This window comes from Alligator sinensis, unplaced genomic scaffold (genome assembly GCF_000455745.1).
Source record: "Alligator sinensis unplaced genomic scaffold, ASM45574v1 scaffold349_1, whole genome shotgun sequence".
NCBI classification, from domain to species: domain Eukaryota; kingdom Metazoa; phylum Chordata; order Crocodylia; family Alligatoridae; genus Alligator; species Alligator sinensis.
In genome coordinates, this window is record NW_005841856.1 from 89,453 (window position 1) to 111,879 (window position 22,427).

Consider the following 22,427-nt stretch of genomic DNA (forward strand, 5'->3'; position numbering starts at 1 on the left):
TTCAGATTTGTGCTTGCAGTGCTGCCAGGGAGAATAAAACATTGTTTATCTTGTAAACAAAGCAAACTTGATTTCCGAATCACTGAGTGAGGATAAATATGGAGACTTACAATGTCATTTTTACCTTGTCAGTTCCCCGACTACAATCGCACTTAAAAGTGGCAGGATATGCCTCCGAGCTGTCATAATGGAACATGTTACCTTGAAACACACCAGCAAAACAGATGTTTTCATGATAATGATCCAGAAAATAGCTGGCATCACTGCTTTGCTACTGATTTTTTTTTTTTTTGGTTCTTTTACTCTGTTGTTTTGGTGACATAGCACAAAGCAAACATTTGCAGCTGCCATACGCGTGCACCTGGTATGGGAGGCATTGATAAGAAGATTGCTGATGAGGCTTGATACGTCACATTTTCTATCTATGGAGGGAGAAAGAATGTCATTGGAAAAGCAGGGAGGCATGACGGGAGGTGAAGCATGGGGTGGAGAAGTGAATAATGCCAAGGAATAGGAAACACAGCACATGCATGCTATTTTTGCATGTGAATGGGCGGGATTCCTATAGGGAGAGAAGGACAGTAGTGTCAGCTTTGCAAATGTGTATCCTCTCTTCAAAACAAGAGAGGCCCAAGTGTCAGGTTCTTGGGGTTTTTTGTTAATCTTTTTAGTAAGATGGGGTGCTGGAACAGTACGACACAAGCAATCCATCATCTTGCCACTGGCAGGCTCAGTGAGGCTGAGGGGGAGCTTCAGGAGACCCTTCATGTACTACTTTGTGTGTGTGTTTGGGGGTGGGGAAGGGAACATGAATACTACCTCATTCCTTTAGCTCCCCAGTGAGTACCAGTTCAAGTCTCTTGGATAGTGCAGAGGGGCTGGAGGCAGCGATTCAGCTCCTTTGGAAGCACCTTGCACCTCAAGGGGAATGGAGAGGATTCACTAGTAACGTGCTGAGTGCCGTGGGGTGATGTGCTATGGAGGCAATACTGCAGCCTTAGAACACACACACGTTTATATTTATCCTTACTGATGTTTTCATCAAAACACAGCGCAGACTACAGGAACATGTATTCAATAAAAAACAGCTATCAATGCATTATTTAACATGCTGCCTCATAGCGGTATTTAGTCTGGAGCTGTACCCGTCTTTGGTTGTAATTACATATTTGCTCTACCAGTAGGGGCTTCATAAATGGATTTCAAAGCCATGCCGAGGACAATATTATTAGACTGATTCGATATTACTTTCAAAATCACTTTATTTCAGGCAATGTGAACTGACAACAAAATGAAAATGTGTCTCAGTTACTTAAGATATTTTGTACATTTTCTTTCTTTCCACTTTAGCTGTGTACTCAGGTGTCCCTGGCTTACAGGAGTGCGTCATGTGAGGAACCCTGCGTGGCTGTTGCACTTAATATAAACCAAAAGCAAAATGTATTTAAATTGTTATAGATGTATGCCCTATGGCCAGAATCTTGGGGAAAGGATGGGAGAGGGAAGGAAGAACTGTGTTAGTGAAAAGGGGAAAATGCTACCACAGAGAGCTTCATTTGCATTGTTCAGCTACCCCAAATCTCTGGAATGACACTTGAGAGTTCAATACATATGCACTAATGTGTATACACACACACACCTCTCACTATGTATACATATGGATGTAAGAGGGTGCGTGTGTATATGAGAGAGCTTTAATAGCTTTACTTATCAACTTGGATTTTGTAGAGTAGGAGAAAAAAGTCTTTCTTGGTATTTCTAAGTAGCCAAGAAGTTGCTTAAGGGTTGTATGGACTTCTGGAATTGATTTTGTGAGGATCTTACTGCAAGAGATAATGCAGGCAGAGCATTTGGCTGTGAGAGGTGAAGTAAGAGCTGTCACAGATGACTTGCTGAGTGGACTCCCCTGGGGCCCTGCCTACTCAGTACCTTAATAAAACTGAATCATTAAGGTAGATCAGGTGGTGGCACATCCGGGAGGGACCAGGCAAGCAGCTCCCTTGGGATGGAGACAGAATTATAAAATATTTGGACTATTGCTACTTGCTGATCCAATCTGTGAGAAAGGTTATGTGGTGTCGGTGAAGGGTCTGTTTTTTTGTGCAACACTTACTGTTGTGTAAGACGGGAGTTGCACTGAGTATTGCCAAAGTAATGGAGGTCAGGGGAATATTTGCCCTTCCTTTGCATATACATCCTGTGGCTAAGTTTTCACAAGTGTATGACTGCCTTGTCTTCCTCTAGTAACTTCATTGTTTGTACACACTCTGCAAGCACTTGTGAGTGGGGAAATTCTGCTTTTCCATGATACCCCAAAACAGTGCTTTAATTGTGTATGTTACATTTAGTTTATCATGGTAGAGCCTAATGGTCAACCGATTGACCCTATTGGCTAGGGACATACATTCAAAAAGCCTGAGCCTGAATTGATTCAATCTTTGCAGGTTAGTCTAACCTGCCTAGATTGAATCAGTTTGCAACTATGCACTGAGGAAATGCAGGCACATGCCTGCTGTGGCTCAGGCTAGAAGCTGGGGGGGGGTGGGTACAAGAGCAGCCTTCCCTTCCCTTCCACAATGCTGCGCTGAGGTGGGGCGAGGAAGGACCAGGCCCCGGGCAGGATGCTCTGATTAGGGAGGGGTTCAAACCCACCCCTGCTTGCACAGTCCTAGGCTTTTCCCCTGCTTGCTGCTCAAGGAGCAGAAGTGTTGCCAGCCCCCAGCCCTGGGCTAGCACTCTGAGGCAAAGAGGGGTGGGGGTGTGCAGTGCATGCATCTGTTGATGATACAAAGCTTTTCAATTTCCCTCTCCCTGCTTCTTCATACTGTCTGCAAACCTGACAGGGGAAGGAGTCAGCAGGGAGCTGATAACACATCATTTATTAGCCCATCAACAAAATAAAAGCCTCTCACATTAGTACAAGCTCTTCTTAAACAGTTTTTTCCAGGAAGGAATGGAGCAACATTACCAGCTGACCTTCTGATTAGCTCCAAAAAGCCTTAGGTGGACACTGTTCTGTCTGCCTGTCCCAGTGAAATTGGAGACGGACAAACACCTCTCAGCATTAGCTAGCATACCACATGCTTAGGGTCCATGAGGTGCTATGGGAGATGGGAAGGAGTGGGAGATCCCGGCTTGAGCAGCAAGTGGCAAGGGGGAAATTGCAGGGGGAAGCCAGGCAGACCTTGCTGTGCCTGCAGACTCTGCTGGAGCTCCAGCCCAGGGAGCAGCGGGGCATGGCCAGCCCTGTGGTGTGGAGCAAACAGCCCAGCCCAGGGCTGTATAAAGGAGGTGTGGCGGACAGGTAAGAAGGGCAGTTGTGGAGTGAAGTTTGAGAGACCTTGAGGGACTAGGCAGAAGAGCATTGGAGCAAACATCAGTCAGCACCAGACAAGGAATGTCCTGTCACTATGGCAGTATGTTCTCTAAGGCCATGTTTGTGTGGTCTTTGGAACAAGCCCAGAAGCACTGCTGAGGGAGAGAAATCCCACCTGTACCCGAGCCCACAAAATAGGCATAACTGATGGGTTGGACATGCACTCAAGTGATCCTCTCTCTCACTGTGTCTGCTGAGACTGATCACAAAGCTGCAAAACACCCTGAAGGCCAGCTAGGAGCATGCTCAAACAGTCTACCCTGTCTCATTTCGGGTTCAAGTGTCAATGGAAAGGGCTACTCACTTGGCCCTTTTCACCATATCAATCTAGCCCGAGTGGCTGAAGGTCTAGCTCTGGTTACTTCTGTAGTTGTTTTTACTGGTTGAGTCTCTAGCTGGCTCCTCCCTTCAGTATTTCCACTGAGGTCATGTGATGAAGGGGAGGGGAGGCAAGATATGGGTCCTACTATTCCCAGTGGTGGGGCAGTCTCCCCATTCTGGGCACTAGGAAGAAGTGTGGTCCCCTTTCCTCCTTCCAGTCTCTTGCTTTGTCTGCTTCTTCTATCAGCTGTTCAGCGTTCCCAAGCTGCTAGGTGGAAGCTGTTTAGTTATTTGTCAAGGGAGCCCCAAGATGCATTTGCTCTCACTTACACATGGTAGAAGTGTTTCCCAGGTAGAGTGTAATCACATGGGGGACTTTTATAGGGGCTGGAGCTGGGAAGAAGTGCTAAACCACTTCAGAAGGAGAAGAAAGGAATAAGACCAAGAACTATAGAGTTTTCTGGGTAATGGAGCTTGCTTGTTGGGAGTTGCAGCCAGACCCATTTTAGTTGCAGCACGAACTTTATAGCCAGGCCTAGCATCCTGCAGTAGTATTATTGTACTGCAGCTTGCATCAGCATTTCCAACATGAATGTGCCTTCTGGGATTTAACTTTGCCTTAAATGTTTGTGTTTTGCTGCAACATGTCATGCAGTGATTTAAACTTAGTGCAAAAGGTCCAACACTGAAACTGCTTCCCCATCAAAATCAGTGGGGCTGAATGAGCAAAATTTGGACTAAGGGGAAGCTTTACAGGCTCCCATTCCTATGCGATGTATATAAAAGGTATAAATAAGTAAATATGGGGTGGCAACTCACAATTTGAGCAGGTACAAACCCTGGCTGTGCTGTGTAGCTGCATTGACTCAGGAGCAGGACAGAGCAGGTTATGACTCTAGATCACAGTCTGGTTTCTGTTTCTCCTTCCCAACCTGAGGAAGAATATAACCTGTGCTATCCTGTTTGCTGATTGATTTACTCCATTCTCCATACAGGTGCAGCTGTGTTGGTCAAAGTTTTGAAGGCAGGTGAAGTCTGAGCTCCCTTTTTAATGCTCACCTGCATGTGATAATGGTGGGGGGGAGGACAAGGACAAGGACAAGGACAAGGACAAGGACAAGGACAAGGACAAGGAGGAGGAGCCTGGGGTCTAAATCAGCACGGTAAAGGGACTCTATGAAACTAGTTGCTTAGAGAGAGGGGAAAGTAGGAGACTTTAAGCTACAATTCTTCCATGCCTACAGTATTGCTCAGTGACTCGGGAGTCCTCAGGACAGTAAGCCTCCACAGTCACGTCTCTAGCTTGCTGAGATACTACGTTAGCTGTAAGTAAAAATCTTTTATATAGCATGTAAATATAAGGAAGTCTTCCAGTGCTGTGGAGATATTTAGTGTTCAGTATTGTTTCTCCAATTCAATAAGATGTACACCTCAGGACTTGAATTTCCCTTCAGGAACATTGAATTATCAGATTAGTCTAGTTTAAGTTTCACATATTTTTTCTTCTACTCTCTTGTTCTGGATTAATATAGATTTTTGGAGCCAAACAGTCTTAAAAGAAAAGAAAAATTCACTCAGGATCCTTCCTAGCCAGAAGCCCTGAGGCTTAAAGTGAAGAATACAGCAGTTGCAGAGACTAGAAGCAATTGATAAGCTGCCTTTATAAGAACATTGGTTTGTGGAGCTTTGCTGCTTCCAAGACATCAGATCATATCTCCCCTTGAAATTCTGTCGTAAGACCCTTCTTTTCTGTTCAGCTTCTGATTGACATCCTGAGTAGTGTCTTATGATCTTGTGTATTAAGGATGACATCTTAATTCCATTACCAGATCTTGCCATTTTTAATAGCTAGAAACCCCTCATTGACTGTAGGGTCAGTGATGTATTTACTAGGCAACAGCAACTTGGTATCAAAATAAAATGTATTGCATGAATTTGTTGCACAGTGTAAGACACTAGAGAACATGCATTATAGTTCCCCTTCTGGACTCGCCCTACAGATATGGTGAGTCTGTTACTCTGAGTCCACTTAGGGAACATTAACTCTTCAACTCAAGCTATAGCTGCTCTTGCTGCTTTCTTGTGAACTGTTCAGATATACATCAGTGCAAAAGGACTCCGTGCCTGAAGAGCATGATTGAGCATACCCCATGTAGATAGTATCAAGTTCAGAGAACATCAAAGCCTGACTTAGCACCTGACTAAACGGTGGCCTCTCTTTGTACTTTTCTATTGCCGGAAGGAACCATTAAGGCTAGAGACAGAAGTTACACATAAATTGGTTTAAGTGATCAGAAACTGGTTTAATCCTGTAACAGAACAGAAGCTTGGTGCACATAAACCAGTTTCAAAATGGCTGAAACAGGTTTAAGATAACCCTGGTTGAATGTAGTATCGGATTTAACTGATTTGTTTCAAACCAGTTTATGAAACTTTTGTCTCAGAGCCCTTCCTGGTTCAAGTTAAATCATAGTCCCCCCAGCATCCCAGAATGCTTTTCAGCCCTAGGCTGTGCTGAATGCTCCAGAGAGCAGGCCTGGTCCCACCCCTCTGCTCCCTAGCTGGATCAGTGAGGGCTGGCTGACAAGGGGGTGGGGGAGACGAGCCTGGCTGGGGATACATTTCAGTCTATGGGGGGGAAGGCGGGGGACTGTCCCCTTCAGGCAAGCCCTGGCTGGAGTCTGGGGCCAGGGCGAGGTTTAAATATCCTCCAAATTTACTGCTGGCTACAATTGTGGACTACAAATCCCAGAGTCACCTGAGAGCAGGAAGAGGAAGTGATGAGCAACCCTGCAGAATCCTACTTCTATAATTCTGGACTGCAAATCCTGAGACCTTGGGGGAAGCAGGAAAAGGAAGTAAGCACAGCCAGAGAGCACCCTGGCTTCTGACCTGAGCCACTGCAGGCATGCGGCTGCATTTCCTGAATCTGTTTCAGTTTAATCTGTGCATTTTAGACTAACCTGCAAAGACTGAATCGACGCAGCCTCAGGCTTTTTGGCTTTACCTAGCCTATATTACCTGCCACATGAATTTAGCAGGTCTGTAATGAAATTAGCCTAAGGAGTCTGCTTACAATATGAAATCTGAGTTAGCTTTTGGGGTTTTTGGGTGACTGTGTGTAAAGTAAGGGGCACATGCAGCTTTACTTAAATAATTAAAAGGCTAACTTGTAAGACCATCCAGCATGTGCACATGCTGAATGACCATATGATCCCTTTACTCTAACCTTTGTTCATAACGTCCTTCCTGTTCTGCCACCCTCCCTTACAGTGACATGTTGAATGTAGAGTCCAAATCTTCTTTGCAGATAGAGGACCTATGAATAGGTCTTTAAATGGCAGTGGGAATATTCCTGTTAACAAGGTTTCTGCCAGGCAGGAAAATGTCCTTTCACTAAACTCTTTGGGATTCTGGGAAGTGTCTTGTGTTTTAAAGTCTGCTATAAGTAAGGAAAAATAACTAATCATCTCCTGAGATGCCCCGTAGCACCACAATGCACCCCACAAGATTTGTCAACACCAGCACCAGAAGCAGTGGCCTGTGCAGAACGTTTGACAGAAGACAGGACCAAGAAAAAAATTAACCTTCCACGCCTAGTAATTAAAATAAACCTTAATACTTGTTCCTGGAGCATGTTACATCTTCAAAGGCTGTACACATGTTAATTAACCCTTGCAACAGCATTGTGTGGTTGATTGTGATCCACTTCCATGTTGATGATGGAGGGGATTTTAAAAACTGCACTTTTAAAACTGACCTCTCATTCTAAGTGCCGTAGTCTTTACCAAAAGAATATTAGGGATCGCTTTTTGGAATCCAGGCCAAAATTACTAACCCAAGATCAAAAAGAGAATTGATGCAACAGCCAGATAATACTTTCAAGTCTTGGTCTCCTATGCTGGTACAGGTACATGGCAATATTTGATAACAGAGAGCATGTGTGCGCATAATATTACCACCCAGAATGGCAAAGGCAGCTGACAAGGGTGCCATTGGCATAATGCAGTTATCGGCCTGGGAAAAAATAAGCAGTTCAGTACTTGCTAGGTAAGCTTGGAGCTGGTGGCAATCTTAGTATCTTTGAATTGTTTGTTTTTTATTCTCGCTTAAGTTTTAAAAAGGGCCTTTGTGGGATTGCCACACTTTCCTTCTGTTAGTTTTCAATAAATAATTTTATAAAAAATGAAATAAAGACCATGCCCCCAGTATCTGGAAAGCCACCCCTAAGAGAAAGCACTGCAGGACCAAATCCTGGTTCCATTGTAAAACAATAGACGTCAATCTTACTGATTTCCAAAAGGACCAAAATTAGCGAGAGGAATTTGAATCAAATTCCCCCATCTCTTCTGTCCTCCTTAGCCTTGTCCGGCATCCACATCTTTTCATTCCCTTCCACACAGCTCCACTTTGGAAAGAGATAGCGATTCAGTGATTTCTTTCTGAATGTAACACATCATATCGTCGTCTCAGCTGGCTCCACAAGCCTTGGGGACACACTCAGGAATGCTGGAAAAAGCAAGCCTTGCGGGTTAACAGCATGCAAGAATGTGTGCATTCTTCTCTGAGTTCACTGTCAAGGCATGAAAATGTCTGTAGCATTAACCAGTTTCTTAATAATGTTTGTGTGAACTGATGTAACAATACTATAGAGGCAAGTTGTGGATCTGTGCTGTGGAGTCCAAGTAGCTGATAGAAAAAGCAGATTTCTGACAATAAAATGTACTATGTGGAACAATGCAGCCTAATTCTCTCTCTCAGTATTACTGGAATTGAGTGCCACCAGGTGTTCGTGTATGTGCATGACAGAGAATGCTGATTGCACTCAGAATCTTCTTCCTTAGTTAGCTTTTATGAAGGATGCAATGGGCAAAATGTGCCTGTGGGGGCTAGAAGAAGAACTTAGGAGGCATAAAAGTGCTGACAGGGCTTAGCTAGGAGCTTGCCAGAGCAGTCATGTAGGAAAAAAAAAACTAGTGGGGATGCCCTTGAGGGGAAGAGGAAGTTCTGTTTAGCTCTTTCCTTTTCAGAGTAGCAAGGAAATGGGAGTCAGGAAGCAGTAAGAAGCTAGGAAACCAGCCATCTGACCTATAGCTCACAGGGGACTTTTCTTTTTTTACTCTTTTCCTCTTTCTGACACAGGCTAACGCTATTCCTTTGTTTCCTGTTTTCCTATTTGTCTTAAATGCAGTGAAAAAAGCCGTGGTCCTTATTCTGGGTTTATTGGGTTGGGACATGAAATCTAGACTCAGTGGCCACACAAGTCCACGTCCAAACAAGCGTGGACGTTTGGTTCCCTGGGGACAGCTAGCAGTGGCACACTTTGTGCTGCTCTTAGTCGTCTCTGGAGAACGCCTGTGCCCACCCGCCCTTTGGGGTGCGGCAGGTTACCCCGGGTGGGGTAGGGAAGGCTGGGGTCAGCATCTGTGCTGACCCCAGCAGCTTTACCTGGGGGCTAGGGAAGCTACAGATGCATCACTCCTGCAGCTGGGAGCCTGGCTGGAAGCTGGCAGTTGGTTTTGGGTGGGGCACACTGCCTTTTTTATGTGTGGGTTTTTTTGGGCAAACTTCCCATTAACCTTGATGTGCTAGGCTGGCACTCTTTGTGTAAATGTTCCTGCATAAGATGGATACTTATATAGGTTTTTCCAGGTCTGTATTTATGATAGCAATAATACCTTCAAGGTGCATGAAGAGTTTTGTGACAGCTTTCTTGCCAGCTGTGGGACCTCCAGCTGCGATTAGAATGAACTGCAAAATTTCTGTCTTTGACCTAAGCCAAAAGGAAACAGTTCTTTTGAACAGGAAAGACATGGCAAGTAACATGACATCTGAATGGTTTGCACTGTCATTTACAAAGTAGGTATAAAATGCTGCACGTCGCAATTACATTTACCATGCCCAGTAAAAAATATATATTCAATTGAATGAATAACACTGCAGAAGACTTTTAGTAAAAGTAGAATTTTTCCAAGTAGGTAATCAAAATGTTTCATATTATTAAAATCTATATAAAATACAATCACTAATCATTGGGGAAAATGTCTTAAAAAAGCAATGGGTCCCTTCATGAACTAATGTCTACATTTCCCTGTATTTTGATTTCCTAGTGCCTTTACTAAGAGATTCCACCGATCTGATATCCAAGTTCATTAGAGCTAGGTAACCCAAAGGGCTGGAATTGTCAGATATGTATGGCTTATTAATACAAAGAGAAATAAAACTACATTTGACTTTAGCTTTTATGTAAGTCAAAAAAAATACAGTACAGTATTATAAAAAGAAACCCAGTGCAAACATTATGTACAGTTGAGATCAGTACAGTGTTTCTTTGCATAAATTTAAACAAATTGCAAAAAAATTATTATAGGAAATACCAACATCTACAAAAGTAACTTTAGTTGTTAATCTAAACAGTTTCATAACTAACTTTACAGTTTTGCAATTCAGCATGTAATTATTCATGAAAATCTTAAAATATAAGTAGTATTAGTAACATGTTCCCTAGTTGAACCTCACTAACGTATACTGCTGACTGGATTTAGGAAACTGGAGCCTGAGTGAACGAGTGCAATAAAAATAAAAGCAAGGATAAATAATCCAAAATTTGCATTGCGCACAACATGATCCAAAGCCTAGTCAAGCCAATGGAAAGGCTCCCAGGAGGCTTTTGGTCAGGCCTGTGTTTGATAATTGTAGCACAATCTGAATTATTGATAATAGCATTGAGCAAGATATGGTAATTTGCTGTATAGTAGATTTTAAAAAATATTGACAAGTTAATAATGATACCATGCAGCACTGCCTTGCTATTATGTCCTTGCTAAGAAAGCCTACCGTGTTTTGTGTCTAAATTATGGGGTATGTGGATTAGCAAAGTGCAAATTAGTGAGATTCCGCTACTCTGGTTAAAAAAAGTGTTATCTGGGTTAGTTACTGTAATATAAAATCCAATTTTAAATAGATCAACTGAGCTAAATCATGCATTTTCAGTACAGAGTCTGCAAAACTGGGTATCTGGTTGGCAGGGCCCTGCTTCCAGTAAGATCAGTGGGAGTCTTACATCAGTGAAGGCAGGAGTTGGTCCATTGCCATCACGGGAGATGGCATTGCAAGATCACGCAAAACTGAAATATGTGCTTAACGTTAGGAAGTAAACTCCATTGTCCTGAACAGGATGACTCCCTCTCATGTAAAGCTAAGCATGTACATGCCTCAGGCACAAGGGGTTATTGCACCCTAAAATCTTGCTTATGTTCATGCTTTGGTCTTTTATGACAGACAGTGAAGTATGTAGGTCTATGGTATTCTGCCTTGGAATTCCCTACTATTTTTTAAGCGGAAATACCCATTCTACAGTACCTGCTTACAAAAAAAGTCAATAGTTTCACAGTAGTGAGGCCCTTTAATTTTTTTTCCCTGAAATAGCAACATTCTATCAGCTACGATGAAAAGAAAACTTACTTAAAAAATTAATGAAACCCAACAAGCTGCTCAACCTGTGACACAGTGGTTGCAATCTAGTAAAACCTTACAAACCTGAAGTCCCGACATTCCCTCTGTTCCTTAAGCTTCCTGTCCTACAAGAGATATTCAGCTCAGCAGCACTGAGATCCTTAGAAAAAAAGACTCAGCGTGCTAGTAAGAGGAATGTTAATGCTCCAGGACTGTGTCTAAAATATACAGTCTGGCTGTTAATATTGATAATGATCACTAAAAATCCTGAAGAGGTCTGTGTTTCACCAAGAGTCCATATTTGGATCAGAAGGGTATTGAAGAAAAGTAGTCAGAGGATTGCAAAGGGGGGAAAAGTCCTGCCTCTCTGAATAGGATGAAATAACCTCTAGTATTGAATGATAGACATTAGCTTCTCTTACTCTGCTGTGTGTACGGTTTGTCCATGCAAAGTGTTACAGGAGGCAAGGTAGACCTATGGGTTGGGGAAACAGGTGGCTGCATAATGTTCCTAGTCTGCATTTCTAGACCCTTCTGCTCTAACACTAGATGATCTGGGTTGTGCATTTAGAAACTGGAAAGGGGAGGAGGAGAGTGGAAGGGAGACATGAAATAGGGAAGAAGTCATAGACCATGTGGCTTCTGCCCAGGTAAGTGTCAAATGCTTCTCAGTAGTGAATCAAAAGGAGTGTCATTGGAAGAACCAGTGTCCTCCCAGGTGTCAAGTCTAGAGGAGTGGGGCAAGAGCTGCAGTATATTTTTTTTTTCTTAAAGGATTTCTTTGTATTTCTTTATTATCCCAAATGCTTTGGGTTTCTTAGTTTCTGCAATCCTAGTGGTAGCCAGTACTGCCTGGGTAAGGAGCTGTCAGTCCTCCTTTGTGCACTGGCAGCATATTGGCTTTACTGTCTGTTGCTAGGGGGAGGGGAAACTCAGTTATTTTGGACTTAATAGACAAAATCTATAGTTGGTTCTGACCCATACAACTCAGCTAACATTTTAAATCTGGGTCCCCAGTCATTTAGAAAGTCATAATCAATGTCTGAGTCTGAGGACCCCGACTCCAAAGAACTGAGAGACTCTGCAATGGACTCAGCTCCTTCATAGCCATAAATGTGAAGGGTGTCGTATGGCAGCAAATCCCCATCATTGTCAGCTTCATCCTTCTTCACCTCAATCATAATTTCCATTTCCCCAGTGCCAGAATGTCCACTTCCTGTGGGCTTCTGGATCTGTGCATACGGGGAGAGTGCAGGTTCCAGGTTCAGCCTTGGTGGCTTCATGGTGTTCTTGCGGGCGGAGTTGAGCACAGACACGTCGTAGCTGGTGGTGTCCATTTCGCCGCCCCCCTCCTCATCATAGGTGACAAGCTGCTCATGGATTTCTGCCACATTATTCCTGAGAACATTCAGGTCTTTCTTATGCCTCTTTCTCAGGAAAAGTAGCAACGTGATTACTGCAGACAAAACATGGCAAATTTATAAGTGAAGGTAGATGAAAGTAAGCGGAGAAAAAACAGACTGCATTCAGAACTTAACACCATCTGAAGTTCCACTTACAGGAAATATAAGAATTCAAAATGGCATTTAACTGTAAAATCTGCTTATACACATGCATCTGGACTAGGGACAGACATTCAGAAAGCCGGAGCCTGAACTGATTCAACTTTTGCAGGCTAGTCTAACCTGCCTAGGTTGAATCAGTTTGTAACAGGACAAACATTTTCTCGGGACTGGGGAAATGCTGGCCCATGCCTGCAGTTGCTGAGGCCAGGAGCCTGGGCCGCTGGAGTGTGCCCTCGGCTGCAGGGAAGTTGTGCTGGGAATGTGTGGACAGTTTGCCGCTGGGTGTGTGCTCAGGGCAGCATCCAGCAGAATAAGCCCCCTCCTGCTGGGAGGGAGCTGGTCCCAAGCACAGACCAAGTGGTGGCTACAGACCAAGCACTGGGCTGACTCGATCTCGACTCTTCCTGGCAGGAGGGGACTTATTTTGCTGGACGCTGCCCCGAGCACAGACCGAGTGGCAGCTGTGGCCAGGCCGGGCAGAGCCAGTTGCAGAGCTCCAGGGGCAGAGTGGGGAATAACCCCGCTCCCTGCCCCCCCTGCCCCAGGAGCCCTGTCTGCAGTGTCTGGCCCCGGCACCGCCCCTGTCCAGCTGCTGGAGCAGTGAGGGGGGAGCGACTGTGATGGGAACAGCAGCCCCCATCCCCATTTCCCCAAGCGCAAGCCTCTTCCAGGTGGGGGCCGCACTGCAGGACTGGCAGAGCTGCTATGGAGCGGGATGGCGCTGAGGGATCTTGGATGGCTCTGGCCTGCTCTGGACACCAGTGCTGCCATGTGCATCCTGCTGCAGCTCTGCCCACCCCTCAGTACAGTGCCCCTGCCAGGAAAGGGCTTGCACTCCTTGACATTATGACAGGGGCTGAGGCCCCCAACACTGGCCCTGACCCCTCCCGCTGCAGCGGCGGGGCAGGGGCATGGCCAGAGAGGGCCCTTGGGGGAGGGGGGAGGGGTGGGGAAGCAGGGACAGGGGTTATTCCTCCTCCTTCTGCAACAGACATTGCATAAACTGGGTTGAGCCAAAGTAGTTAAGTCTGATACTACATTCAACCAGGTTTATCTCAAACCAGTTTCAGACATTTTAAAACTAGTTTATGTGCACTGAATGTCTGTTCTGTTACAGGTTTACACCAGTTTCTGATCACTTAAACTATTTTATGTGTAATGTCTGTCCCTAGCCCTGGACAGTAGTGGTCAGCTGTAGTGCTCATATCTGTGTCTCCTTAGAATTTTATTTTAATAGCATCTGGAGACTGACATCCTACATTCATTAAGAGAAAATAGGTCCCAACAATGTAAGCTCTTCTCACACAACCTTCCATTGCACCTGACATGGAGGATATATCCTTTGATAGTGGTTGAGCCTACTTTTCTGTCTTGTGTTTGGCTTAGTGATGTGAACACTTGGCCATCAGACACTGGACTTAGATAACCCAATCATTTTACATAGGACATCAAACAGTAATAGCTTTCACCCTTCTGTCCAGTCCAAGTTCCATCACACAACCCATCCATTGTGCCAGTAATTCCACATTAAGTGCTGTTTTAATATCTATATATATTTTTTTTACCATAATGGACTCTTATGTTTCTCTAGCTGGATTTTAGATGCCAGTTTTGCAAAGGCAATTTCTCCGCTTCCTCCATCAACAAAATCCTTACATAGATTACAATAACCTATGGTTGCTGTAATGTAATACATTATAGTAAAATTTATACTGTTTTTATTGTAGTGTTTCATCTTGTGCCCATACCATTTTGTATTTTTGAGACAAGAAACCTGTTACCTCTCTGAAAGAAATCAGCTCCTGTCATACAGCTGCCTAATAATGCTGAGCAAATACTACTGTGGCAAAATCACCATTGCTCCTTAGAAACTCTTGTGATATGCCAAGCAAAAAGTAAGGGTTTGCTGAAAGAATTTATTCAGCAAACTCCTTTTAATGTGTCCCTGTCTTCCTGGTCACTTGATGAATAGAAAACTCCAGAAGACCCCAGTTAAAAACCATGCCTCAAAAGCAAAATATCAAATATTTACCAATGATTGTGAGGATGCAGACAAAAATTGCCACCAGTGCCTGAATGCTAACTCCAACTATCTTAGCACTTGCTTCACAAAAAGTGACTTCTCCTCTTTCATTACACTTGCAGATGCTGATGGGAAGTGTGTTTGTGCTGGTAAGTGCAGGCTTGCTGTTGTCTGATATCATAACAGTCAGGAAGTGGGTTTTAGCGAGTTCGCGATTAAACTGTCCATATTTGACAGTGACATTTGCTGTATTATCTGGAAAAGATAATGGCATTTAATTAAGTGGTAATCTAACAGCCTCATTTTCTTTATAGATTATCAGTCGTCTGATGTGTCTTCCCCTGAAGCTAAGCATGCCTTTATAGAGCGTACAAACATTTGAGTGACCACAAACACCACTTTTTCAGTAGGTTGAGCCTTAATAACCTGTTATAAATCTCAGTCACCCATGAGGACCCATCACAGTCCTTTTGGCTTTCATCCCATACTTCCTAAATCCTCTCTCTTCCTATCTGAGGAAATTCACTGAAGGGATACAGTACCATGATTATCAGACAATGTGAAGTTGCTGTCTTCTGTGGCCAAGGAATATTTAAAGTAAACTCCAGGCAACATTTCATCCTTGTCAGTAGCTGAAATCCTGGTGACTACCTATAAAGATTTAAAAGCCCATCATAATTTTTAGATATGCACTATACAAAAACACTCACAGTATAATACGGTAGCTTAAAGTTCGACTTCATGCAGCATTTGCAGTAAATATCAGGACAGAGCTGCCTCTGGGGGCTCCCCTCCGCACTGTGAAGGGGGACTAATATGCCTAGCACAGTCATATAGAAAGAGGAAGCTTCCTTCCCTCGTATAACCAATCGGGCTCACTGCCTGGTGTAGAGCAAAGAACAAAGATACTGGTGTATAATATCGTTTTACTGCCCTCTCCCAGTGTAGAGGTCTGCATCATGGCTTGTGTATTCTCCACAGCATTGGGCAGTAAGATCCAAATTGCCTCAGTTTAGCAGAGGCAGGTTCTTGCTCTTTTCTTCTTGGCTATATTATGGATAACTGCAAAGTAGCCATAAAAGAATAAGTTAATACTGTAATCATTTAACTATTCTAGGGGCTTAATGGATTCAGGAACTGGAATCTTGTTGAAACTGATGCTCCTAAATCACATACTTACTTTTGAAATCCCCCCTCTAAGTATCCAATGCACAATATATCGGATGCAATACAGTAAACGAATATGTATGACAGGACCTATAAATTGGACGCCAAATGTGCATTAAAATAAAATTAAAGGTCAAATTCTACCCTGGGGTGCTCTGCTCATATCTTCCCTTTTGGCCTAATTTGATACTAACACTATAAAGGAACAAAAATCAAGGAAACAACAGGTAATTGTTGTGAATGTGTCTCTGAGTCTAAATAGCTCAAAAATACAAATGCCAACTTTGTGGTACTGCTGGAAACTATAACTTGGTGCAGTAAAGAATATACTCAGATATGTTTTCTGCTGGCTGTTTTTACATAGCATAGTTTCTGCATAAAGGAATACTGGGCAGATGATGGAAATAAGTTGCTGGTGCTAACTGCTATCTTACAGGGGTTAAATGAATTATGATATAACAGCTAATGCATGTTCATACTACTGACCTTGTGTTAGATGGGGAGTGGTTATGCAATCTGTATGTAGGTGGGAATGGATGGAAATCTGTGTTGTAGCATCCAGAAAAACTGTAGCAGAGTTTGTTGCTGACAGTTTGGGCATATGTGCAGTCATGGAGCTGTCACTAAAGGCAAATGGAGATCTGAAGCTTGGATTCTCAAATTGAGAATATTTTTTTCCTCATGTGACTGCAATCCTATAGTAAAGTATTAGCAAAAAGACCTCTCATGCATTACCTGTCCTGGTTCAGCATTTTCGCATACTCTGGGCTCCTCTGGATAAGTCAGTTCTGGAGCATTGTCATTCACGTCAATAACCTGGATATGAATGTGCGCCTGCGATTCTTTGTCTGACAGAGTATCTGAAATTATAAACATGAAATTATTAATAAGCAAAATAATGTTAACATCTAAAGTCTGCGTCCAAGAGCCTTGTTTGCGCTTGGGTTCTTCTTCTGTCCTCCTGTGGTACTTCAGCACAATATACAAGGACACCACAGAATATGGGGCTGGGGTCTATTTATGTTTCTCCCTAGTTTGAGTTGTTAGATGTGAACATGATCCACTTGTAGTGTGTTTGTCCCATGCTTAGGCCCACTCATCCAAAAGAAAGAGTTGGGAAGTTGCTTATGGCTTTGTGCTGGACCCTGCGTAGGCATCCTAGTGGCCGTTCCATCCAAGGGCAAACATGGGGATGAATGAGTGCTACAAGTTCTGGCTGTAACTTTTTCCCAACTCCTGCTTGGCTCTTACCATGGGAACAATGGAGGGGTTTGGCCTGTGAAGTAGTTAATGTGGCTTCTCTATACGTACAATCCTCAAATGGGGACATAAGTGGTCAGGTGGAGGGGAACTCGGGCTTGCTAACATGAATACTAACACATTCATTTTCGTTATGGGTGTGGAATCAAACCCAAGAATTTTTAGTTTTACTGCTACTTTGAGCACTGAAGTAGAAGCTGGGACAAGGCTGGGCTACAGTAAAGCTATGCAAAAGTGCATTTGGTTTAGCAGGAGCATAGTCGGTTTTGAATGAAGGAAGAAAAGGAGTTTTGTGCCTTCCAGCATTAGCAGATTTGAATGGCTCTGATATGGCAGATCTGCCTTTACATAGGTCCTTCTGCCTTAACATGCTGAAGGAATAGCTGCTTTTTGGAACTGCTTGTTGTATGGCACTCATGGGATTCAGTCCTGCTTACTGGCCTCAAGATTGATCCACTGGTGGCGTACTTGTCCTTCTCATGCTTATCCTGGTTAAGAAGGGGTGTGATTTTTCATAGTAGCAATGGACCTGTGCTGACTGAAATGTTCTTGGCTCCCATTGTAGGTATGGTTTGATATGGAAGTTTGTAGCTCAGAAACAGCTGATGGTATTTGTAGGATGTACTAACTTGCTACAAATACTGTGTGACACTTTTCCCTCCCCCACCTAGGAACCAGGTTTCTTAGGCAGCACTTACTCTTGTCAGCCAGCTCCACGGCTCTTATGGTTATGTTATACCAAGCACTGGTTTCTCTGTCCAGAGCCTGGTTGAGAAAAACCATTCCCGTATCTGATATCTTGATGTAGTTTCCAGGAGGGCTTGATATTCGAGGAATATATCTGCATTTAGTTAAAAAATATAAATCTTTGTCAAAATCATAATGGTATTAAATTGTGTAATATTAGGTCTTCATAGGAGAGAGTTAGTACATTGTTATATGATAAATTGAATTTACTATGCAGTTCTGATGCTTTACCTCCATTTTGTCCTTTTATCTGTGCCCACTGGGATTATTTATAGTTTCAAAAACTGCCCATTAAAAATCTTTACAGATGCATGTTTCATTTTATTAAAATCCTGCCCTGCATATAGAACTTTCCCCTCAAATTATGCAGACTCTAATATAGTAGTGTAACACATTTTGTATTGGTTATAGAGGTTCCTGCATTTTCTTTAATACATTTTGGTTACTACTTTGCCAATAGTCTTTTTTGTTTTCACAAAGATACTGATTGCCATAAAACCTTACAAATACATTCTATGGACACATAATGAAAGAAATACTCAGAAATGTGCAGTTTCACTAATGTGCGTGTGCCATCAGTCACTTCATGTGATTTTTATGTGTTGGTAATCAGACTGCTTGTGTGCAGTTTGTTGTACCTTTATTCAGAGTTGTGGTGTTTAAACGTGCAAATCAGATATTTTTGCATATGCACTTTTGAAACTTCAGTTATATCCCCGTGTCTGTTGAAACGGTCAATAGTTCAAAACATAGTTTCCTAAAGCTAGTGTCATGTCCACCGTGGTGTTACCTAATTGCCCGATTAGCTGCATCAGGATCCCTTGCAGAAACTGTGCCGATTTGCTTGTTTTTCTGAGGGTTATTTTCTTCTACTTTGAAAATATATAATGGCTGAGAGAAGACAGGAGGTTCATCAACATCAAGAACTTCGATAGTAATCGATGCAATGCTTTTGTTTCCACCAGGCTTGTAATAACGAGGAATAACCGTTGGATCGGTTGCTTCAACATTAAACTTGTACTCCTTTATTTCTTCATAGTTTAATGGCTAAAACGAAAGATAAATCTAGATATCCATGCTTTGGTAATGTCTGAGCACATGTAGCATTAGCATTACCCTGAAGAACCATACTGGAAATATTAACATATTCTAACTAACCAAAAGGCTTCTCAGTTTGGCTTGCCCACTATGGGCAAGGTGGAATTCAGCATTAATTCTACATGTTGTAAAAGCAGCTGAACTTAAGGACTGATGTACATTTCTTGGCATACGAGTGGTGTGCCATTCAGTGCCAGAAATATCAGCGTATCCATGAGAAAACAGTTTGATCTACAGGAAAGAAAAATTTGGCTGCGGTTCTTTTTTTTTGAAGGGTCAACATTTTGTTTCAACATACAAGCTGTGAACCTAAATGGCTTTTTTATTTTTTAAAGTCTGCTTAGGGCAATGGAAATGTTAAAATATCATAGAATCATAGGATATTAGGGTTGGAAGGGACCTCAGGAGGCCATCTAGTCCAACCCCCTGCTCAAAGCAGAACCAACTCCAACTATATCATCCCGGCCAAGGCTTTGTTTAACTGGGTGTTAGAAACCTGCAGGGATGGAGAGTCCAACACCTCTCTGAGTAACCTGCTCCAGTGCTTTGCTACCCTTCTAGTGAGAGAGTTTTTTCTACTATCTAACCTAAACTTCCCTTGCTGCTACTTGAGACCATTGCTCCTTGTTCTATCATCTGCCACCACTGCGAACGGTCCAGCTCCATCCTCTTTGGACCAATAAAATTAGTATGAGTCCCTCTATCCTCACGTATTGTTGGCACCAAGTGGACACTTGCCAGTGTCGTCTCTGCCTTCAGAGGGCAATACACCTGTGGCACATCCCGTGCAGATCAGGGCAACTGATCCTGCTAGCTTCCATTGTTGCTTCCTCACCCCCTTTGAAGACCTGTTAATTACTTCTGGGTCTCACCCTGACTCCCTCCACAGGCAAGGTCATTGTTTGATGCTTACTTTGTCCTTGAGGTTTCCTTTTATAAAGCTGATTAGTCTTAACTGCCATTCCAAAACAAAACCTGCTTGGTTCACAGTCCAATCAACTGCACTAGGCCCATTTGGAGCAAACCGGTACTAGACGTACACAGTCCCTACAAACAGAACCCCAGATGTTCAAATACTCGCCTTACCTCATCAATTTGCATCAAATCCCCCCACTTAATTTGCAGTTTTAACAGAGGGCCCTTAATGCTGGTCCTCTCAGAAATCCCTGGGCTAATTTAAAGAACCTAAACATTTCTGACCCTCATGGCTCTGGAGAGAGGCTTGAAGACATGAAAGAATCATACCCACACAGTTCACAAACCAGTAAGTAAACAAAAAGACGTATTTTTTATTAGGTGTAAGCCTATTTATGATTTTTTTAGGGGAGGCAGGTTTTTGAGGGCCTAAAGCTGACAATACTGTAGCAAATGTAGAGAGTCTCTCCATTATAAGTGAAATAGGGGAGCCACCCATGATAAAGGCTCTTTGGGAGAGTTCAGACTCCCTAATAGCAATTGTTAGTAGTAATGGCGAAACCCTGAAAAAAAGGGGAAGAGTGGGAAAGGCTAGTGTGGCTCAGAGTAGGCCAAGTGTTAAACACATAATGGAAAACAGACATTGTCTTTGTGCCACCATAAGAATTTGTATGGAAAAGCAAATGGATGTCCATGCCCTTGGACCACTTGTCATTTGATTGGGAGGTCTCAGCACAGAGACCGGATCGGAGTTGAGTTTGCCTGCTTACAGATGTTCCCTGCAGATGCATCTCTGTTAAGTGGGAATGCGTTGCTCATTGACCCAGCAACAGTAAGCAATGTGCATTTTGCCTGGTGAAGCAGATGAGCTGTGCTGTGATACATTGTGGCACAGCTGATCCACTTCGTTTGGTGATGTCTGTTTCTAGCCAGAGAGAACAAAGAAAGCAAACAGACCCTGGGGGCTGGGCGTATTTTAGAACAGAGATATTACAGAACGTGATGATTTTTTTTTTATTTTGTACTTTGACACCCAAAAAAAAAAAATCATTGCTTCAGCCAAAAGATCAAAACATTAAAAACAGTCGCTCACAGAAGCAGCTACATACCCGACTTAGTAAGCTGAGGGGAAACTGATATCTGACAAAATAAGTCTCTTTACACTGTTGAGGATAAAAGTTTCTAACCTGATGATGAATCAACTCACTCGTTGACTTCCAAACTGATAGAAACATTGGACTGTCGCGTTAGTGCTGTTTTGAAAGTGAATTCTAACAGCAGCCTAGATGTCAACTGTTAATGCTATGTATAGCAATTCTTTTTTATCATGGGGAACCATACCTTTTGTGGCTTAATTATTCCTTCATTTGTGGATGGAATTGTTATAATCTTAAAGGTATCCTGGAAGTACCCACGGACAAAATTGTATGTGGTGTTTCTGTTTTGTGGCTCATCAATATCTACCACTTCCAACCTGCCAACTTCACCTTTTATTGGGGTGTTTTCAGGTACTTTAAAGTGAAACGATTCTGTTAAAAAAAGCAATAGCGAGTTTTCGTTAATTTTTATCCATAATATAAGTCATTAAGATCAACATTTTTTCACAGGTCACAGGGAATCCAAAGGTTACTTATCCTTACAGACAAAAGGTTTTCTTTTCTTTTTGTGTTCAGTTAAAAAATCATGGCTCCTCAAAACGTCAAAATGCAGTACAGAATGAAGGAGATAATATTGAATGGGTGCATTCTGTTCTAGATGCACATCAAAGCTGTGCCTGAAGCAATGGGCCAGGGTTGGAGTGGAATTGAAAAAATGTGTTGAATTTACAATATTTTTAATACTTTTTTAGGCAGTAATACATTTTGATTGTATGAACTCTGATGAAACCATTTTCTGTTTTGACTATTAATTCTGCAATGAAATATCATGTGCATAACCCTTACCTTTTTTAAACGTTGGGAAGTTGTCATTGATATCCAACAAAGTAATAAAGACTGTTGCAATGCTTGCTTCCCTACCAGTATTCCCTAAAGATTCTTTTGCTTTCACAAGTATTTTATACGTAGGTTGAGCTTCTCTGTCTAAATTAGCAGTGGCTGTAGAAATCACACCTAAAAAAGCCATGTGAAAGATGATTAGACATTCTAACAGGACTTGATACTTAAACTTTATTGCAATTTTTTTTTATTAAAGGTCATTGATTTTATTAGATTTATTGGACTATATATGCTGTGGTTATAAATCTAATCTCTGCAGAAGGAAATATTTTGGATATTTGATACAATATTTTATCTCCCTAAATATTAAGTATGTGTATATATACCAACTAAATACATATAACTGGTGGAGTCAGTGCAACTAAAAAAAATAAAAAAACCCCCTTGCGGGTTGTTCTCAGGTGTTACTGTGCTACCTTTAGTACATATAGATATACTACCTTTGTTGCTGTAACGTTGGTATGCATGACTGCAGTCTCTCCAAATTCTGCTTTGATCTCTTT

At 42.6% G+C, this 22,427-nt stretch overlaps 1 protein-coding gene across 2 annotated transcripts in view; it reads right to left on the minus strand.

Moving 5' to 3' along the window:
- Positions 1-9,914: 9,914 nt before the first annotated feature.
- The window catches only part of CDH5 (cadherin 5), a 59,165-nt gene continuing 46,652 nt past the window's right edge, over positions 9,915-22,427 (minus strand). For both annotated transcript variants that reach the window (XM_006016416.3, XM_006016415.3), the window contains 8 exons: positions 21,871-22,038; positions 21,269-21,456; positions 18,705-18,961; positions 17,866-18,008; positions 16,643-16,767; positions 15,283-15,391; positions 14,750-14,995; positions 9,915-12,608 (listed from right to left, as the gene is read on the minus strand). In XM_006016416.3, coding sequence (XP_006016478.1) covers positions 12,100-12,608; positions 14,750-14,995; positions 15,283-15,391; positions 16,643-16,767; positions 17,866-18,008; positions 18,705-18,961; positions 21,269-21,456; positions 21,871-22,038 — 1,745 coding nt within the window. In that variant the 3' untranslated portion in view covers positions 9,915-12,099. The remainder of the gene's footprint in view (positions 12,609-14,749; positions 14,996-15,282; positions 15,392-16,642; positions 16,768-17,865; positions 18,009-18,704; positions 18,962-21,268; positions 21,457-21,870; positions 22,039-22,427) is intronic.